Genomic DNA, 20926 nt, shown 5'->3' with positions numbered 1-20926 from the left:
AGATTTTTCAAGTGACATCAGTTTAAGGAAATAGAAAGCTGTGAAAACAACCCCAAATGTTCCTGATAAGATTTCAGTTTGGCTTGGATGCATATCTTATGTGGTTGAAATACTATACTATATTTCTAATGCTGATCAAAGATAGCACCTCTACAGACGGTATCTAACTGCACATTCACATTCTCCCAAGATGCTGAAAGAAATAAGTCCCATTTCTTCACTCCTGTTCCCGAGTAAAAATGTAGCCTACATTTGGTGTATTATTTTACTGCAAGACATGTTTTATTCTGCAGGAGTTAATAGTAGCCCTTTCCTGTAATCAAATGACCTCGTGGCCTCATAGATGGAATGTTATTCATACTTTTCATAATCACCTTTTTATGTTTTACACCAAAAATCTGCTGTTTCTATGTCAAACATTTTGGGGAAAAAATTCAGTCTTCTGTGATGTATATAAAGTGTAATATTGGGATGTAAACTAAAAAATGTAATACATTTCAACTCTTTAACTGACATGGTACAGGAAGCTTATTTTTCTAAGCCCATAACCATGCGTGTGAGGTGTATAGTTTTGTTTTCAAAGAATTGTTTAAGACTACCAAGAAACACTCTGTGTGAGGCTACAGTCAGTGTTCAGATTTCAGTTTCCTTTTTAAGTCCCCGTCTTGTGACTGTTGAATTCGCCTCACAACCATCATCCTCTTTAACCACTTCACCGAATCTTTCCAAAACATTACTTTTCTGGCCCTCTGTTCTCTTTCTTCTTAATATTGTAACTTTATGCCCAGTCCCAAAAGCATTTGGTGCGTGGACTATGCTCTAAAGTTTAGGCTTACACTAATGCCAGATAGCCTAAAATAAATGAAAGAAAAACATCAATGCAGCCTATAAATATGAATTGCACAAGAATGATACATTTATGGATTTTTTAAAAAGGTTTTGTTTACTCTTCATGAGTCAACCCATGCATCACCAGTACATGCGTCCATACGTGTACACGCACGCACACACACACACACACACACACACCTCCATCCAGCAGTACTGTATCCTGCAGCTCGTCCAGCTGTTTCCCTGTCTATGACCCACCTGCCCTCAAACAGCACTTCCCTTCCAGTCCCCTTAGTCTTCACTGTCCAGCAGGGACATGGACTAATGATCAAACAGTACAGGTCCAGAACTACTTTAAAACACTTTAAACCCCATTTGGAACCGTACCCATGTTCTTTCCTGTGGTAGATCAGTGAGACTAAACCATGTTTCAATGGGTGCACTAGTCTAGCTAAACCACCTGATTCCACTGCACGAAGACAGGAACAACACACACCTACTACAGGAAGTATGTGTCACAAGCCTACTGCACATGTCTGAACCCTGTGTACACACACACACACACACACACACACACACACACACACACACTGAGGGTACAATGTCAGTGTCAGTAGAAACAGGAAGTGTGTATGAATAGAGGAACAACAGAGGTTGACGTACACTGTACAGATGAGTCATTCATCTCTAAGCTTTAATACAATGTCACACCCTCACTGTGTCTATACTAGTCAGTCCCTGCAATATATGACATATTGTGGTTGAATAAAGTGGTCTGAGTAAAGAGAAAACAATACCTTTAAGAATTCACAAATGTATAATTATGATGCAATTTATATCTATAGGCTACATTGAGGTTTTTCGTTCATAATTTAAGGATATCTGGCATTAGTGCAACAACCTAAACTTCATGGCCTAACTGTATGCGCGCCAAATAGACATGCAAATCGCAAAAAGCATTTGGGAACGGGCTTAAAAAGGTAACATTGTTCCAGCAAAGCAAAAATGACAATTCAATGGGTGGAATGTTATTAATATAAAAGATTATTTCAAATAACCCAATGAAAATCCGGTTTCTATATCAAACAGTTTTGTTATATTTCAGTCTTCTGTAATGCATATAAAGTGTAATATTGGGATGCAAACAAAAAATGTAATATACACTGCTCAAAAAAATAAAGGGAACACTTAAACAACACAATGTAACTCCAAGTAAATCAAACTGTCCACTTAGGAAGCAACACAGATTGACAATACATTTCACATGCTGTGCAAATGGAATAGACAACGGGTGGAAATTATAGGCAATTAGCAAGACACGCCCAATAAAGGAGTGGTTCTGCAGGTGGGGACCACAGACCAGTTCTCAGTTCCTATGCTTCCTGGCTGATGTTTTGGTCACTTTTGAATGCTGGCGGTGCTTTCACTCTAGTGGTAGCATGAGACGGAGTCTACAACCCACACAAGTGGCTCAGGTAGTGCAGCTCATCCAGGATGGCACATCGATGCGAGCTGTGGCAAGAAGGTTTGCTGTGTCTGTCAGCGTAGTGTCCAGAGCATGGAGGGGCTACCAGGAGACAGGCCAGTACATCAGGAGACATGGAGGAGGCCGTAGGAGGGCAACAACCCAGCAGCAGGACCGCTACCTCCGCCTTTGTGCAAGGAGGAGCACTGCCAGAGCCCTGCAAAATGACCTCCAGCAGGCCACAAATGTGCATGTGTCTGCTCAAACGGTCAGAAACAGACTCCATGAGGGTGGTATGAGGGCCCGACGTCCACAGGTGGGGGTTGTGCTTACAGCCCAACACCGTGCAGGACGTTTTTCATTTGCCAGAGAACACCAAGATTGGCAAATTCGCCACTGGCGCCCTGTGCTCTTCACAGATGAAATCAGGTTCACACTGAGCACATGTGACAGTCTGGAGACGCCGTGGAGAACGTTCTGCTGCCTGCAACATCCTCCAGCATGACCGGTTTGGCGGTGGGTCAGTCATGGTGTGGGGTGGGGTGGCATTTCTTTGGGGGGCTGCACAGCCCTCCATGTACTCGCCAGAGGTAGCCTGACTGCCATTAGGTACCGAGATGAGATGCTCAGACCCCTTGTAAGACCATATGCTGGTGCGGTTGGCCCTGGGTTCCTCCTAATGCAAGACAATGCTAGACCTCATATGGCTGGAGTGTGTCAGCAGTTCCTGCAAGAGGAAGGCATTGATGCTATGGACTGGCCTGCCCGTTCCCCAGACCTGAATCCAATTGAGCACATCTGGGACATCATGTCTCACTCCATCCACCAACGCCACGTTGCACCACAGACTGTCCAGGAGTTGGTGGATGCTTTAGTCCAGGTTTGGGAGGACATTACATCAAAGTTGGATCAGCCTGTAGTGTGGTTTTCCACTTTAATTTTGAATGTGACTCCAAATCCAGACCTCCATGGGTTGATAAATTGGATTTCCATTGATCATTTTTGTGTGATTTTGTTGTCAGCACATTCAACTATGTATAGAAAAAAGTATTTAATAAGAATATTTCATTCATTCAGATCTAGGTTGTGTTATTTTAGTGTTCCCTTTATTTTTTTGAGCAGTGTATTTCAACTCTATATCTGACATGGTACAGGTAGGTGTCTTTTTTAAAATTGTGAGGTGTAAACTTTTCTTTCAAAGTAGATTTGTCTAAAACTACCAAGAATCACTCTGTGTGACCCTGATTTAGGCCACTGCGGTAAAATGTTAACTTCTTGTTGAAAGTTATTCTTGAAAAGGGAGAAGCTAACAAATTAGCAACAACATCCCCTTCGATAACACCTGCTGCAGCCGTTGCAAACCAGCCTCCAAAAAAGATAGCTAGCTAGAACGTGGGAAAACCACTGCTCCCGATTGCGCAGTGACCTGTTGGCCTTTGAGAAGGCAGAAGTTTCCATATGTTTTTTTTGTAAAAACAGTTTTGTAATGACAGTGGAATCAACCATTACAAGTCAAAATGCGATTGGTTGATACCACTGTCACTCCAAAACGTTCCCCAAATACAGTGACATAGTATATATATGCCTTCTATCTAGCTTCTGATGGCCTAGCCAATGGCCGATTTAGCTAGCTAAATTATTTATCTCCCCAGAGACAACCAAAGAAAAATCCTGATTTGATCATTTTTTCTCTTCAGTGTTAACCATTTCATTTCCAACAAAACTGAAAATATTAAATCAGAACATCATTGAACATAATAAAATAATTGTAGAAGTCCCTCATTGTTCCCCACTATGTTTGGGTTAGTAATAATTTGTAAAGTGGCTCTATTTTACCTCAGCATGCATTTTTTACCATTCTGAATGCCTGAAGAATCCATATGTTGTTCTGAAATATGAACACAGAAATACTGGACATTTTGAACTCTTATTATGATGGTGATTTGACAAAATTCCAGTCTCGGTCTTGACTCGGTCACGGACCCACTGTCCCCCTCCCGGTCTTGACTCGGCCAGGGACCCACTGTCCCCCTCCCGGTCTTGACTCGGCCACAGACCCACTGTCCCCTTCCCGGTCTTGACTCGGTCACAAACCCACTGTCCCCCTCCCGGTCTTGGTCTTGACCCAGATTCAATTTTCTCCAGTCTTGGTCTTAAATCGGTCTCACTTTAGGTGGCCTCGAACACAACACTTTTGTGAGGCGATACAAATATGACAGTCACAGGATGGGGACTTCAAATGGAAAGTGAAATCTGGACACTGACTGTAGGTCTATAACATCTCACATAGCAGTAATATTAACTCCTGCAGACTTAAGCATTTCTTGCAGTGAAATTATACATCAAATGTATGAATAAATGTGACTTTGTAACAGGAGTGGAGAAATATGATTTCTTTCAGCATCTTGAGAGAATGCCAATGCGTAGTTTCATACCATCTGTAGAGGTGCTGTCTTTATCAGTATCACAAAAACTGATAGTAGTTCAACCACATAAAATATGCATCCAAGCCAAACTAAAATCTTATCAGAAATATCTAAATCAGGCAACAACAAAAAAATCCTGCACCCCCTGTAAAAAAATCTGTACGCTGTCTCTGACTGTAGCTTATAGCACATTTTCTATATTAGCAGGTTAGGGTCAGGTGCGAGCCTCAGATTTTCACTTTGTCACATATAGCCGTGAGGTTGCGGATTGGTTATAGCGTTCGCAGGCGGGTGCGGGTGAACAAACAGCTGCCCCACTAGTCTATACAAAGCACAGAGGACTGTTGTGGTTGGTTAGTGTAGGCCATGGAAACACTTGAGCAAAACACTGAGGCAATACGTTTCACAAATCCTCCTCATGAACTTGGCTTTAATCTTTGATCGATAGAAACGTTCAGTTAACTTTCCAAGAAGTTTACAGAAAGGCTGAATCACCTTAATGCGCCTCAGTATTAAAAAAATGCATACAGTCGTATATTAATAGTATTTAGAGGTAGGCTTTATTGCTACATTAATATCATCATCTGTTGGGTTTCCAGGTTCCCTCTACTAAGAAACACTGCATGTGAAGCAGATTATTACTAGGCTAATTCTGTTCCTTAGAGGCTGCCCTTCTTCTGCCAAACTAAACCAAACGCACTCGGAGGGTGAGTCTGTAGCTCCAGAGACCTGAGTTGGTCTGTAGAGGCCTGGGTTGGCAATAATGGACTGAGCGGGTAATGCTGTTGGACTCCACTGTATGAGTGGTTCACACAAGGGCACCATTGTTTCTCCCTCTCAGTCTCTCGCCAATGGGCCTCCTCGCATGTTGCTAAAATCACCACTCAAACTTGTAACCAAGCGGGAATGACAACAGAAACTTATTAAAGTCATAGGAAAACAGATGAAGACAGAGGTGAACCGATGGCACAATAGATAACTAAAATACTTGTGTTGCTATAAAATGCTTGGCCTTGTGGTAACTTATTCATCTCTGACAAAATGAGATGACAAAAACAATAGACTGATTCACACAGCCAAACCTTTTGATTGAGGACACAATATAACATCATCTGAGACAGGAATCAAAACATGAGAAACTTGGTGTAATAAAATCCTACCTCTTTCGTCCAGACTTCATCCTACAGCAGTGAGCTCTCTCGCGCAACTGAGGGAGCAGATTTTCCGCTTTGTCCAAATCTCTTTTCATCCTCCACTAATGCTTTGGCTTGTGATACACACGCTGATCTCTAGTGCTCTCTCTGTCTAAAGCGTTCCTCTGAAGAGATATCAATGAACCGGGCTGAAAGTGACTTCCGCTTTTTAGTTCATCTTCTAAATAGTAGGAGATATTAGGAAACTTTTGCATGCAAGGTTTATTAACGTCACACTTGATTACTGCACTCATGTCTGCCTGATCAAGGTACTTATTTTAGTAAATGGAAGTACCCATGTCGAATCTCTCGCTCTCGCAGCAGTTAGTACAATCTCTCAAAATTCACTAAAGCAAGAACACACACCAGCAATATTTGCATCACACATTTGAGTAAGCGCTGTATCTCAGATTGGGTCTAATTTATAATTTTCTCAGTTTGTATTCTACTTTTCCCCACTGCTCTACCTGTTCTCCTCGAAGTGGTTGATGAGGTTCAAGACTTTGGAGGGTTTCTCCCGGCTCTTCGCCATCATCGCCCCTCCTCTTCTCTCCTCCATGGTGGCTCTGAGGAGTGCTCTCTCCACACGCCCCAGCGGGTGGGCGGCGGACTTCGTCACCGGGCTCTGGAGGTGGGCTGGCTTCGGAGGCACTGAAGGGATGATTTGAAAAGGTCAGTTGTCAGGGCTAGAGAGGTCGGAGGTCATGTTGGCATGGCCACTCTAGGAGGCTTTCTGTGACTACACGAGCCTCTACCAGCCTTTTACGGAATGTTGACTGTGTTTTGTGGAGTTTGGTGTTCTTGAAACACAAGGTGGCAGCACAGGTTACTAAAAGCTAGTCTCATTCCCAGAGTGTCTGCGACCCATGCCTATAAGCTTGCAAAACACGGCTACTTTAAGCACAACATTCATCACCCAGATTTAGATTGAAATATAGCCATTCTGTGGACTAGCAGTATCCTCTTATGGCATGAACTATTCTATAACCCATAGAGGGGATGGTCAATGGGCTGTTGTAATGTAGAGGGTTAGGAGCTTCCTTTTTTATCTCTGGAGAATGATTCACTGTGTTCAAATAAAACAGGAATGCAACACCACTAAAGGCAAGGTTTCACCACTGTGTCACACACTGTCTGGTTACATAACTGTCTCTTCCTTGTGGCATGAGTTGTTTTGTCATACATGTTTTCAGCAGTGGTGGAAAAAGTAACCAATTGTCATACTTGAGTAAAAGTAAAGATACCTTAATAGAAAATGACTCAAGTAAAAGTGAAAGTCACATAGTAAAATACTACTTGAGTAAAAGTCAAAAAGTTTTTGGTTTTAAATATACTTAAGTATCAAAAGTATAAATAATTTCAAATTCCTTATATTAAGCAAACCAGATGGCACAATTTTAGATAATTTTTTAAAACTTATGGATAGCGCACTCCAACACTCAGACATCATTTACAAATGAAGCGTTTGTGTCTAGTGAGTCTGTCAGATCAGAGGCGGTAGAGATGACCAGTAATATTAGACAGCAATATTATCTGTACCTTGTGGTTTGGGCTGCAGTGAGGGCCTGCTGTCCGAACTTCTTCCATTGACACCCCCCCTGCTCTTCTCACTTGGACTCTTCCCACACAGACCTGTCCGACTGACCCTTGCACTGTTGGGGCTACTGCTTAGAGCTGAAAGAGAGAGAGAGCGCAAAGAGGAATGGTGAGATTCTCCACATCACTCAGTTGGCTGCGGTAGTGATAGAGCTGGGATCATATGACGTTTACCATGCCTCTGTTGTACTTATTTTGAAAGAGGACCTCCTCACTTCCATACCATATATCCTGTTTTTTTGTGATTCACATCCATGTTGCACCACAGACAGAACATATACCACTCACAGAATATCACCCACCCACAGCCACTGGCTTGAAGCGAGTGTAATACACTCCATCTTCTACTATTCATTTGGCCAATGGCCAGGGGGGAAAGTAAGCCGGTCCGGTACACCGTCCCGGCAAAATAAATAGTGGGGGTACGCCGTACCAGTAAATCATCAGCCTATCACAATAATTAAAACAAAATGTCAAGAAAAGTGTAGGCTAACTACACCACAATTTATCATTACCGCATGTCAGAGGCATGGAAAATGTGCGAATGACCTTGAAAACAATGCGATATGGTTCAAGAAGAACACTGCCATGGCCGAGACGAGTGGCTGACACTGAGACGCACGGGAACAGCAGTGGAGGCATAAATCCTGGTCTAATTACACTGTGTGGTGTTTTGTATAGCAGATGTCTCTTAGCATTCACCATGGTGTTCGGAGGCTGGAACATGTTGCCAGTAGATGAACGGGAGCAGGTAGCCCAGGAAAGAAGTGATTGTTTGACAATCAGATGACCACATCATGACCGGTTGTGTTTATGCCACAATAAAAAAAGGTCATACATTTAAAAAAGTTACATGATAAATCTTTCCCGACTAGGCCCACAGATATCCTTATTGAATCCATAGGGATTCTATGTCATTCTATGATTAGTTGGTGTACGCGCAAGAATATGAGGTCCTGTACTGGGAAGAAATTAAATCTACTTTCACCCCTGCCCATGGCTGAACATTAAAGTCTCCACGTAGTTCATTATCATGCTAATGATCCAGATGATTGTCAACAGCACTGAGCCTGGTCTAACCATCTGGTAACAGATGGTATCACGGCTCAGGAGAAGACCCAGATGCAGACAGTTCGAATAACGGACGTTTACTATATAAACAGGGGGCAGGCGAAGGAAAGGAAAGGGCAGGCAGAGGTAGGTAGTCCAGGGCAGAGTCCGTAAGGTAGAGAACGGCAGACAGGCCCCGTGCAGGCAGAATGATAAAAACTGGGAAAACTAGAAAACAGGCGCTTAAGGAAAACAAAAAAACACGCTAGTAGGCTTAACGAGACAAGTGGAACTGGCCACAGACAAACAGAGAACACAGGTATAAATGCACAGGGGATAAAAGGGAAGATGGGCGACACCTGGAGGGGGGTGGAGACAAGCACAAAGACAGGTGAAACAGATCAGGGTGTGACAGATGGTCCATCTTCACTCCAGTGTGTTTAACCAATTCTGTCAGACTGTTTACACCAAGTCTATAGTCAGAAACACTCCACAGTCAAGTCTCTACAATTGCACAGCCATCCCCATTAAGGTAACACTACATGGCACTGTGTTGCTGCTAAGGCCAAGCAGGTGGTATTGTTACTTTATAGAGAGTTTCCACAAAGAGCTTCATCATTCTGGGAAGTCTCCATTAAGGGCAGTCATGTAAAAACATGACTTAACTACACTGAGGTATAAGAAGAACTCACGTGTGTCGGTCGAGTGAGCACTCTTACGACCCTTCACTCAGCAGCTATACAGTGTAATCAAATGTGTAACATTGTCCATTGTCTCTGAGAGTCTGTCTATTCCTAGTGCTGCAGAGCCTGCATTACTGCACGTGATGATGCAAGAAATTTTCGATGCAAGCAATTTTTTCTCCATGGTAATCTACAGAGAAAACGACAACGAGTTCACCGAAAGATCATGGAAGTGAAATTCTGTCCTAGTTCGACGGAACATTGAAATGCGGTAGTACACGCAATCTCCAAAAAATTACACTTTATGTACATCACAGAAGACTGACATATAACAAAAGCGATATAGAAACAGCAGATTTTGTGTAAAAATAATAAATTGTGTTTATTAATTGTGAAATGCTGAGAGAAAAAAAAAGAGTAACATTCCACTGCAGGAAAGGCTACACTCTTTGTATAGCTCTGCTTCAGTTACAGACAAGGCTTTTACAACAAATGGTCTAGTACTGATTTGACTAGGAAAGCCCCACGGTCTGCTGGAGTGACTTTCTAAACACGGCCCAAGTTTCGTGGATAATTTTGGAGCTGGCCTTAAGAACTCGGCTGCTTACATGCTTGACGTCATCTGCAATCCCTTTAACAGGGGACATTTCAAACATGTTTTGCGCCATATGACCCATTTTTGGTTACAATCAAGTCTCCACGTCAAGTTGCCATGTTAGTGATTGTAGAGAGAGTCAGGAAAACCCTCTATTGTAAACAATGAAGGTTGTTATTAAGATGTTAAACACCCAGTCATTCTGCTGTAAATCACCAAGTAAACATCAATGGAGTGGAGTGTATGGACCTCAGGCCCTCACATTTTCCAGCATAGCTACTTCGCGCTGTTGTCTCTGGGTCAGCTACTCCTCGTTCACACTCACACACCCTATCGTTAAAAGTGGCCCGCCACAGATACCCATGCAAATTAGCAGCAAGCGCCCTGCTAAGCCAAAGCATGTGGATATTAAGATGTTAGGCAGCACAAAGGGCCCCTTTCTGGGTTAATTCCGAGATACATTTTTTTTAGGTGGTGTAAAGTACCTAAGTAAAAATATTTGAAAGTACTACTTAAGTAATTTTTGGGGGTGTCTGTACATTAGTATTTATATTTTTGACTACTTTTACTTTACTACATTCCACCATTTAGGTGCCAGGACAGAGAAGAGCTTTAACTGGACTGAGCTGACAGGGGTGGGATGGTGAAGAGACCAGAGGTGGCAGAACCGAGTGCTGGGGTTTGAGCATTCAAGCCATTTCATTCCACCAGGGAGGGGGCTTAGTTGTCTGTTGCTGATGTAAACATGGTCAGGTTATGGTATGACAGCCTCGTGGGAGATGGGCCCATTCAAACAACCTTTATTTAACAAGTCTGAGTATGTTCTCTCTAAGAAGACACACACATGCACACACACACAATTCAGTTTCAATTCAGAAAGTAAATTGAAATTGCAATTCAATATTTTAGAATAGAGCATCCATTCTCAATTATTGTTTAATAGATTGACTACAGTAAACATTTAATGTGGAATCTAATTTCCTGAATTGAAACTAAATTGACCCCAAACCTGACACACACACCACAACAGGACGGCACAAGACCAAACCAAGCCAAAGTTTTTGCAATTTCCAAATCACACAACTCCAATAATTAAAATCCTTTACTCTTCTCTTTTATATGAAAGTCTGTCTTCTGATTCCAATTTAAAACCACATTAGCCCACATCAGTTAGACTACGTGAATATGGATGTTTGCCAGGTGAGCTTCCGAGCCTGGGGTAGAAGGCCAAACAGGATTCTGTAGAAACTGGAAAGTGAGCAAATATTGAACATTCGCAGCTGATTCCAATAGTTAATAGTGAATACAGAACTCCGATAAACACAATCCCACCTGAGGCTCTGTCCTTGATTTACACTGTAGGAGACCTGCTACCATGGCAACTGGCCCGAACCTTCTCAACACTACAAAATATTTTACTATTGAGCAGGCAGGGAGAACAAGCTCGTGGGCATTCGCTTGTTTCCAAAGGATTTTAGACCAACTCTGGTGGAAATCATGGCATTAATTTCACTCAAGACAGTCATAAGTTAATCCTCAAGAATGATCCAATGAAAATGATCAAAGACGTGCATCTAGCATCTAACAAAAACAATTATAATGACACATGAAAGATATTCTCCCCAGTACTGAACTCTATCACCATATTGGAAGGCTGAGGAGTCTTGCCATGGTGCAGAGAGCTGAAAATAGGCCAAAATACTCGGTCCTCTTAATCTTTCATGACATCCGGAGAGAGGAAGGGTGAAGAAGATCCGTTCAAGAAGAAAAAAGTTTACCTCAGGTCAGGGTCTGTGTGTTAAAGCCTCCAGTGTGCTGCTGGTGTTACTAAAGATATCTCCTCCGTTGAGACGACGGCTCCCTGTCCTTGCCGACACAGATACACAAGAATGCATGTTTACCAATACAACCGGGCTCAGAGAGGATGAAGGAATGTATCAATCTAACAAAACAACTCTCCCTCTAATCAGAGATAAGAGCAGCGTATCCACATCCTTTACCTCACTGAGAGAGAGAAAATAACAGGATCGACCAACCACGATGCCTCTAGGAATAGATCTTGTTGTGAAGCGGACGTTTGAAAAAGCTATCTAATTTGTGGTATAATTAGGGATGTGCATCTTTCCATTTCAAGATGATTTGATACTCGTCTAGATACATGGGCTACAATACGACACAGGAACGATACGTTTTAGTTTGAAACGATTCGATGCAATTCAGTGCGATGTGATTCGATGCACTAACATAGGTTGCATAAACACGTTCATTTTCTATTTTAAATTCAAATCTGCTGCTGATGGAGCTCATGAGCTGGGCATCTGAGCTAGATCTGTCTGAGCTGACTCTTTGTGTGTGTGTGTGTGTGTGTGTAATTGATGTATATGTCTAGGGTGTATGTAGACAACTAAGCGGATCCATAGCACAAAAAAATTGTGAACCGGCAATTCGTAACGTTTTAATCAATTTTCTGCCCGATGCATGCTAGATCGGTTTGGAGTGTCACATAAGAGTATAATGCCTTTGTTACAAAAAACCATTGATACTGCTCTCTCTCTCTCGCTCTCTAATCCCTCTCTCACTAATCCTGAGACAACATGTGTGTCCCGACACTCAAGTCAGAGCTGTGAGTAAAAACAATAGGCACACCTGTCTTTCTGCACCCAGCCACCACCCAGAGAGGGGAGTGCCTGTGCTTCAGACTATAGCTGCAAACCCTGGTCTAAGTTACTGTTTTTACTTCTAACCTAAAATAAACCAGAGCCCTGTGTCCCAAGGGGACACCCCACTGCATATCTAACAGTATTTATAATCAAATCTGCCTCAGATTCAAAATGGGTGGTAATTCTCAAAGATTTCCAGTTATGAGCAGGGTTGTGTGAGTGCACACAGGAATAATGGAAGCAATTCCGATTTTAAAGTGAATACATCCACAACATATGAGTGAATATATCCCACAATCCATAAATTATCTTTGGACTCCTGCCTGCAATTATGAAATACTGTGACTTGATATCATTATCTAATACTTTCACTGCAAAGGGCGACAGTTGTGGGAATAGTCTAACTCCAGAAATATATGGTATACCAACCACAATAGCACATTCATCTAAGAAAACAGAGAAAAATATGAGAGGCGGGGATAAACTGAATCACTGACATAACCTGAGAATAAACTCACCCAAAGCCTCTTCTACAGAGTAGTAGGAAATCCTTACAGGGCAGACAAGGTAGCTCAAGCCTCCCGTAGGAGTAGTAGGGAAAGTCTGGCAGTAACATGCAATCTTCCCAGGCAGGCAGGCACTGCAGCTCAGAGCTAAGTGACTCAGCTCAGCGGAGAGACTCACCAATAAGGGGAAGACTACTTCTTCCCTCCCTCCACCCCCCTTCTCTCTCTCTCAAAACAACTAGAGGGATATAAGACACAGACAGAGTGCATAGCGCACAAACACACGTGCAAACACACACCAGCACACTTCACCATAGCACTATCGTCGCAGCGATAAGGGGAAGGGTAAATTGGCTCTAAAAGGATGTGTAATTCAATAAAATGTTATAGAATTTTCAGTCTCTTTCTTCCTCAGGCTGTCTACACACACAGAACAAGGACTGAGACTAGAAAGAGAAAGACACAGAAAGTTAGCCACCCACAGTGTTGGGGAGTAGTGAACTAAGTTACATGTAGTAGCTTAGTTTTTAATTGAACTAAGTTCAAATCAAGGTAGTGTTTTCAGTAGTTAATTACTTTTTTTGCCATGTAGCATTGTAGCTAACTACTGGAACTACACACTACATTTTTTGCTAAAATAAAATATTGGTGAAGTAGGCAATAAGTTCCTTTCTTTTTCAGCAACAGACCTGCATCATTTTCACTTGAAATATTGTTTTTGTGTTTAATAGGCTAAATTTCACAAACATACGATCCCAAAGTTATCGATTCTTGCAATTTGTAGTCAATTGTCACACCCTGATCTGTTTCACCTGTCCTTGTGATGGTCTCCACCCACTCCAGGTGTTGCTCGTTTTCCCCAGTGTATTTATCTCTTTGTTTCCTGTCTCTCTGTGCCAGTTTGTCTTGTATGTCCAAGTCAACCAGTGTGGTTTTTTTCCATGAGCTTTCTTTTTCTATTCTCTTTTTGCTAGTCCTCCTGGTTTTGACCCTTGCCTGTTTCTGGACTCTGTACCTGCCTGCCATTTTGCCTGCCTTGACCTCGAGCCTGTCTGCCACTCTGTACCTCCTGGAATCTGAACTGGTTTTGACCTTTTGCCTCTTTCTTACCCCGTTTTAGATCAATAAATATCAAAGAGTCCAACCATCTGCCTCCTGTGTCTGCATCTGGGTCTCGCCTTGTGCCATTATAGGCAATGACATTTCAGATTTACATATAATTTTTCACAAAGTAGTTTGTGAGAGTAGCTTCCTGTGGCATATTGTATCGGAAGCCACGTGACCACTTGGGGAACTCGCAGTTGGAGAGTGGGATATGTTGGAACAGTAATCACCAGAAAGAGTTTGAGCAGCTCAAGGTATTAATCATGCATGCTCCAGTACTGAGGTTCTAGGATGAAAAGCTCAAAACTAAAATCTCAGCAGATGCCTCTAAAGGAGGTTTAGGTGCAGTGTTACAGCAGTATGCCACTAGATGGCGCCCATTTACATGCCTCCATGGCTCTGGCAACTTCTGAGTGTAACTAACTATGCTCAGATTGAGAAAGAGGCAATGTAACTGTCATATGCATATAAGATATTCCATGTGTTTATCTATGGTAAAACAGTGTGGGCCAAAACATAAACCTTTTGGTTACTATTGCAAAGATCTGGCGTACACACCACCAAGGGTACAGAGACTGTTTCTAAAACTTCAGAAATATGACTTGCAACTCGAGTACAGGCCAGGGAAAGAATTGTTAGTGGCAGACACATTGTCCAGAGCTTTAGACCAAACCAAATATACGAGCAGGACGAGACCATACATGTAAACCTTATCAGAAAGAGCTGCCCAGTCTCAGATGAAATGTGGACAGTTATTTCACATGCTACTGCAGAAGATGAGTGTTTGCAAACGGCGATTCAAGCCATAACATACGGCTTGTCTGCACAAGCTATGATATACCCTTATGGTCAATACAGGGATGAGTGATCTGTACCTGGCGGAATTCTGTTTAAGAGTTCAAGAATTGTGATCCCAAGTGGGTTGCAGAAAAACATGCTGATCAAAATACACAAGGGCCATCTAGGGATGGAGAAATCAAAACGACGTGCAAACGCAGTGTCATTTTGGCCCAAGGTGAATACTGATATAGAGCAGACAATCAGAAATACAGAGCAAAGAGACAATGTGGGTTGAAGAAAAATAGGTATTGAGACCATGGGGCAAAGTAGGAATAGATCCCTGTTCTCTTGGAGGGAGAGAACAATGTTCGACTGACTATTACTCTCATTACACAGAGAGCTTTGCTGAAGGACACTACTGCTAGTAAGGAGATAATTCTTTGCTCGCCATGGGGTCGAAGAGATTGTGCGTACGGACAACGCCTCACAGTTCAGCTTTCAGTGATTCTTCTAAATTGTACTGGTTCGAGCGTGTCACATCCAGCCCACTGTACCCACGGTCTAATGGGTTAGTCGAGAACAGTGTCAAAACAGTGAAACTACCGTTTAGGAAAGCTCTGGACTCAAAGACAGATCCGTAACTAGCTTTGTTAAACTACAGGGCTACACCACTAAAACATGGTCTGTCTCCTGCAGAGCTGTTGGTAGACAGGAAACTCAAACTAGGTAGACAGTACTCCTAGAAACAGAGAAGGATGACAAGGTCATTTTTAACAAACAGAGAGAAAAGGGTGAACAGAAAGGAACTATGAAAACAGGTCCAAGGTGCTCAGTGCACTCAGTCCAAATGATAGAGTGAAAATGCATGATGGTAAAACGTGGAGCCAAGTGACCACTTGAGGGACGTGCAGCCCCCGCACAGGAGTTTAAAACCTCTTGAGGCTAGTATTTTGATGTTTGGATGAAAAACATGCCCAAAGTAAACTGCCTATTTCTCAGGCCCAGAAGCTAGAATATGCATATAATTGGCAGATTAGGATAGAAAACACTCTAAAGTTTCCAAAACGGTCAACATATTGTCTAACAGAACTGATATTGCAGGCGAAAACCTGAGGAAAATCCATCCAGGAAGTGCTGTTTTTCTGAAACTCCTCTTTTCCATAGCAAGCCTATCCTCCATTTAAAGCGATATCAACCAGATTCCTTTCCCCATGGCTTCCACAAGGTGTGAAGAGTCTTTAGACATAGTTTAAGGCTTTTATTCTGAAAAATTAGCGAGAATGATCACATCGTGTCAGTGGATAGCTAGAAGTCCTCAGATTTCTGCATGCGCGTGCCACTGGAGTGAGACCTTTTCTTTCTCTCTTCTATTGAAAAGGCTACCGTCCGGTTGAAATATTATAGATTATTTCTTGTAAAAACAACCTGAGGATTGATTATAAAAAACATTTGACATGTTTCTACGAACTTTATGGATAATATTTTGAATTTTCGTCTGCCCGTCGTGACCGCACGAGCCTGTGGATTACTAAACAAAATGTGCCAACCAAATGGAGGTTTTTGGATATAAAGAGAATCTTTATCGAACAAAACAAAATAAAATTGTATAACTAGGAGTCTTGTGAGTGCAAACATACGAAGATCATCAAAGGTAAGCGATTAATTTGATTGCTTTTCTGACTTTCGTGACCAATCTACTTTGCTGCTAGCTGTTTGAAATGTTTTGTCTGCTGAGAGCTGTCCTCACATAATCGCATGGTTTGCTTTCACGTCAAGCCTTTTTGAAATCTGACACGCCAGGTGGATTAACAACAAGCTAAACTGTGTTTTGGTATATTGCACTTGTGATTTCATGAAAATGTAATATTTTTAGTAATTTAATTTGAATTTAGCGCTCTGCAATTCACCGGATGTTGACGAAAATGATCCCGCTAAAGGGATCGGTGCGCCAAGAGGTTTTTAAGACAGGGAGATTCCAGCTCAATGCACTATACTTGTGCGGCTCCGGTTAACTTGAACAAAGAAGAGCTTATGTTGTAAAGAACAATTGTTTTCTTTAGTATTTCTTAGACAAGAAGATGCAACACTTCCCCAACACTGGCCACCCACTGCCCTACTACTCTCCTGAACACTCCATATTTAACACCTGGATAACCACTCTATAACAGCCTCCTGTAGCTTTCTGTCTGTTCACCTCCCCATACAAACATCTACAAACACCTCCTTTAGCTACACTCCCATTTCCCCCCAGCCAAAACCAGTATGAAGTCCAAAGTAAATGTTAGTGTCATACTACCCATGAGCAACCAACAAAAAAACAATACTAACTTTCCTGCAGTCAAATGACCAAACCGCCCTATAGTGGCCTCAGGTGTGGAATGTTATTCATATTTTTCCTAATTTCAAAATAAATAAAACCTTTTCTTTTAACGTAGAAAAAATTGTGTTTCTATGTCAAACAGTTTTGTTATATTTCAGTCTTCTGTGATGTATATGAAGTGTATTATTGGGATGCAAACTCAAAATTGAATACATTTCAACTCTATATCTGACATGGTACTGACATGGTCTTATGTTTTTAAGGCCATAATTATGTGTGTGTGAGGTTGCATACAGTGCATTCGGAAAGTATTCTTCCTCTTTTCCACGTAGAAAAAAGGAAGAATACGTTACAGCTTTATTCTAAAATGGATTAAATAAAACATTTCCCTCATCAATCTACACACAATACCCCATTATGACAAAGCAAAAAACGGAAATAGCTTATTCACATAAGTATTCAGACCCTTTGCTATGAGACTCAAAATTTAGCACAGATGCATCTTGTTTCTATTGATCATCCTTGAGATGTTTCTATAACTTGATTGGAGTCTACCTGTGCTAAATTCAATTGATTGGACATGATTCGGAAAGGAACACACCTGTCTACATAAAGTCCCACATTTGACAATGTCAGAGCAAAAACCAAGCCATGAGGTCGAAGGAATTGTCCGTAGAGCTCCGAGACAGGACTATGTTGAGGCACAGATCTGGGGAAGGGTACCAGCAAAAATTCTGCAGCATTGAAGGTCCCCAAGAACACAGTAGCCTCTATTATTCTTATATTCTTATATAAACAAGATTCTCTGGTCTGATGAAACCAAAATGGAACTCTTTGGCCTGAATGCCAAGAGTCACGTCTGGAGGAAACCTGGCACCATTCCTACAGTGAAGACTGGTGTGGGGATGTTTTTCAGCGGCAGGGACTGGGAGACTAGCCAGGATCGTGGGAAAGATAAATGGAGGAAAATACAGAGAAATCTTTGATGAACAACGACCCTAAGCACACAGCCAAGACAACGCAAGAGTGGCTTTGGGACAAGTCTCTGAATAATCTTGAGTGGCCCAGCAAGAGCCCGGACTTGAACCCGATCAAACATCTCTGGACAGACCTGAAAACAGCTGTGCAGCGACACTCCCCATCCAACCTGACAGAGCTTGAGAGGATCTGCAGAAAACAATACAGATGTGTCCCCATCCAACCTGACAGAGCTTGAGAGGATCTGCAGAAAACAATACAGATGTGTCCCCATCCAACCTGACAGAGCTTGAGAGGATCTGCAGAAAACAATACAGATGTGCCAAGCTTGTAGTTTCATACCCAAGAAGACCCGAGGCTGTGATCGCTGCCAAAGGTGCTTCAACAAAGTACTGAGTAAAAGGTCTGAATACTTATGTACATTTGATATTTAAATGTTTATACATTTGCAAAACAATTTACAAACCTGTTTTTGCTTGATCATTATGGACTATTGTTCGTAGATTGATGAGGATAAAAAACAATTTGATAAATTTTAGAATAAGGTTTTAACGTAACGAAATTTGGAAAAAGCCAAGGGGTCTGAATGCTTCCTTGAATACCTTGAAGTAGTTGTTCCCTTTGCTCTGCAAGGGCTGTGGCTTTTGTGGAGCGATGGGTAATGATGCTTTGTGGGAGGCAGTAGTTGATGTGTGCAGAGGGTACCTGGTTCGAGCCCAGGTAGGGGCGAGGAGAGGGATGGAAGCTATACTGTTACATTTAAGACTACCAAGAAACACTCTGTGTGACCCTGATTTAGCCTGCAGAAAAAGGTTAAATGGAAAGTATAAACAGAAGTAAAGAGATCTAAAAGTTGTTCGAGATAGTTTAGATCTATCTTTCTTACGTTTCACAGAAGTCTGTGCAGAGAACTGTGAGTGGAGCTTCCGCATAGTCGGCTATCTGTCTGTGTGTCTGTCACCGTGTCTTGCAGAATTTCTCGCAACAGTGTAACGCAGATGTACAGGTTCTCAGATTCTAACAGTCAGCTCATGACAGAACCTACTGTATAACACAGGAAGCCAGTATTCTATTCTAACACACACACACACACACCCTGTGACATCAGCTGTTGGGGAATGGAGGGTATGGCAGTCATTTCCTTCCATCCCTTTATTAACCAGTCTGACTAGTAGGTATTCCTCTCTGCAGCTATCTCATTGCATGCTTTCTTAATGCATAGCGTCAATACTGTGGTAGCTACTATATTATTACCAAGGAGACACAAGGTTAACAATGTTTAGGACCTCAAGACCCTCAACAAAACGAGTGTCTAAAAACCTGCAACCATGTGCATTATCTGCTACCTGGCCTTTAAAAGTACCAGAGAGCCCACTCTGCCACTCTGGATATTTGATCAGTTTGAAGAGTATATTGTGCCAAACAATATGTCTAAAAATAATCAATATCCAAAAGGGTAGTTTTGAGATATTCATATTTTTTACTGTATGTGAAAATGTGTATTTCAGAATCTAGACATACTCCATATTTGAGAGAACATTATAAGGAGTATAATGACACCAAAATGTTGTCTGTGGAATGTAAGGTTCACGGATCATAAGGTCTTATAGGAGGCATGTACAGGTCTAAAAAGGGCCTAAAATTGCCACTTTCATCATGATTTGTTATACAAATGTAAAAAGTATTTGTTATACAAATGTAAAAAGCATTTGAAACATCCTTCCTCCAAATGAAGTAACTATGTGAGAATTGCCAGAACAATCAGAGATACCCAAAATATTTTCAGACTATGCTGGCATGGAATCACCTTGTAGTGAAAAGGAGGGTTAAACCCAGTGTTTGAGTAGCAGTTCCAGACTGAACTCCCAGAGACCAGATGACCGACTGACCGACTGACCGACCGACAGACAGACAGGAGGATTTACAGTAAGGTCTGTTGAACCACCCAGACCTTCATCAGATGAACACTCCCCTCACCCACTAGTTCATAGTCCAATTTTAGATTATAGGCTACCCCCTCTGAGGCTGATCAATGGGGAAAACTGGAAGAGAGGGATAGAGGGAGGGAGGGAAGGAGAAAGAGAGTGAAGGGGGGGTGGCATATGACAGGACATGCATTCAAGGGGGGGGGGGGCAGCAGATAAACACAGAGGAAGAAATAGAAATACAATGAATAGAAGGAAAGGACAGACGAACATAGAGAGAACGGGGGTAAGAAGACTGGCAGATGAGAAGAGAGGGAGGACGGTAGAAAGCAAAATACAGAGAAAGTGTGGCACAGAAGGGAGAGACTCATACATAATTACTGCTTTAAGCCACACCCACACACAACACACACACGCACACATTTTCTGTGAACCTGTGTGCTGCCAAGGGGAGTATTTCTACAGTCCAGCATGCATTCCCCTTCCCTCTGCACTGCTCATCTAATCTGGATGGGACCACATTCCTCGTTGACACCCTTTCATTCTGTTACTTTCATTTTCTCTCTGCGCTAAACAGAGAGAAAACAGACATACACTCTGTCCCACATACCCGTGCTCAAACGCAGCATTGGCTTAACATCACACGACTACACTTGGTTAAACTGAGAAGCATTGACAGTGTTATCACCTCGGGCTGGGGGAAGGAAGGAGAACGCTTTTAGAAAAGGAAAGCACAGCACAATGAGCAGTACACCATGCTCACATCTACACAGCACCGTAGGGCCTGTCATTTCACAAAGGTTAAATACTCCTC

General features: G+C 42.2%; 1 protein-coding gene across 9 annotated transcripts in view; it reads right to left on the bottom strand.

Annotated features, from left to right (window-relative positions):
* Positions 1–20926, bottom strand: part of fgd4a (FYVE, RhoGEF and PH domain containing 4a) — a 107493-nt gene that overhangs the window by 22766 nt on the left and 63801 nt on the right. For 6 of the 9 annotated variants that reach the window (XM_020481059.2, XM_020481063.2, XM_020481060.2 and 3 more), the window contains exons 3-4: positions 7455–7589; positions 6383–6566 (exon numbers count right to left, since the gene is read on the bottom strand). In XM_020481059.2, coding sequence (XP_020336648.1) covers positions 6383–6566; positions 7455–7589 — 319 coding nt within the window. Of the gene's footprint in view, positions 1–1089; positions 1338–6382; positions 6567–7454; positions 7590–13017; positions 13201–13694; positions 13712–20926 lie in introns of those variants that run through there. The other 3 variants (XM_031822999.1, XM_020481066.2, XM_020481067.2) reach the window with 3 other exon arrangements.

The sequence above is a fragment of the Oncorhynchus kisutch genome, linkage group LG4, assembly GCF_002021735.2.
Source record: "Oncorhynchus kisutch isolate 150728-3 linkage group LG4, Okis_V2, whole genome shotgun sequence".
NCBI lineage: Eukaryota > Metazoa > Chordata > Actinopteri > Salmoniformes > Salmonidae > Oncorhynchus > Oncorhynchus kisutch.
Note: the sequence above shows the minus strand (reverse complement) of the source record. Positions and strands in the feature narration are given on the sequence as shown.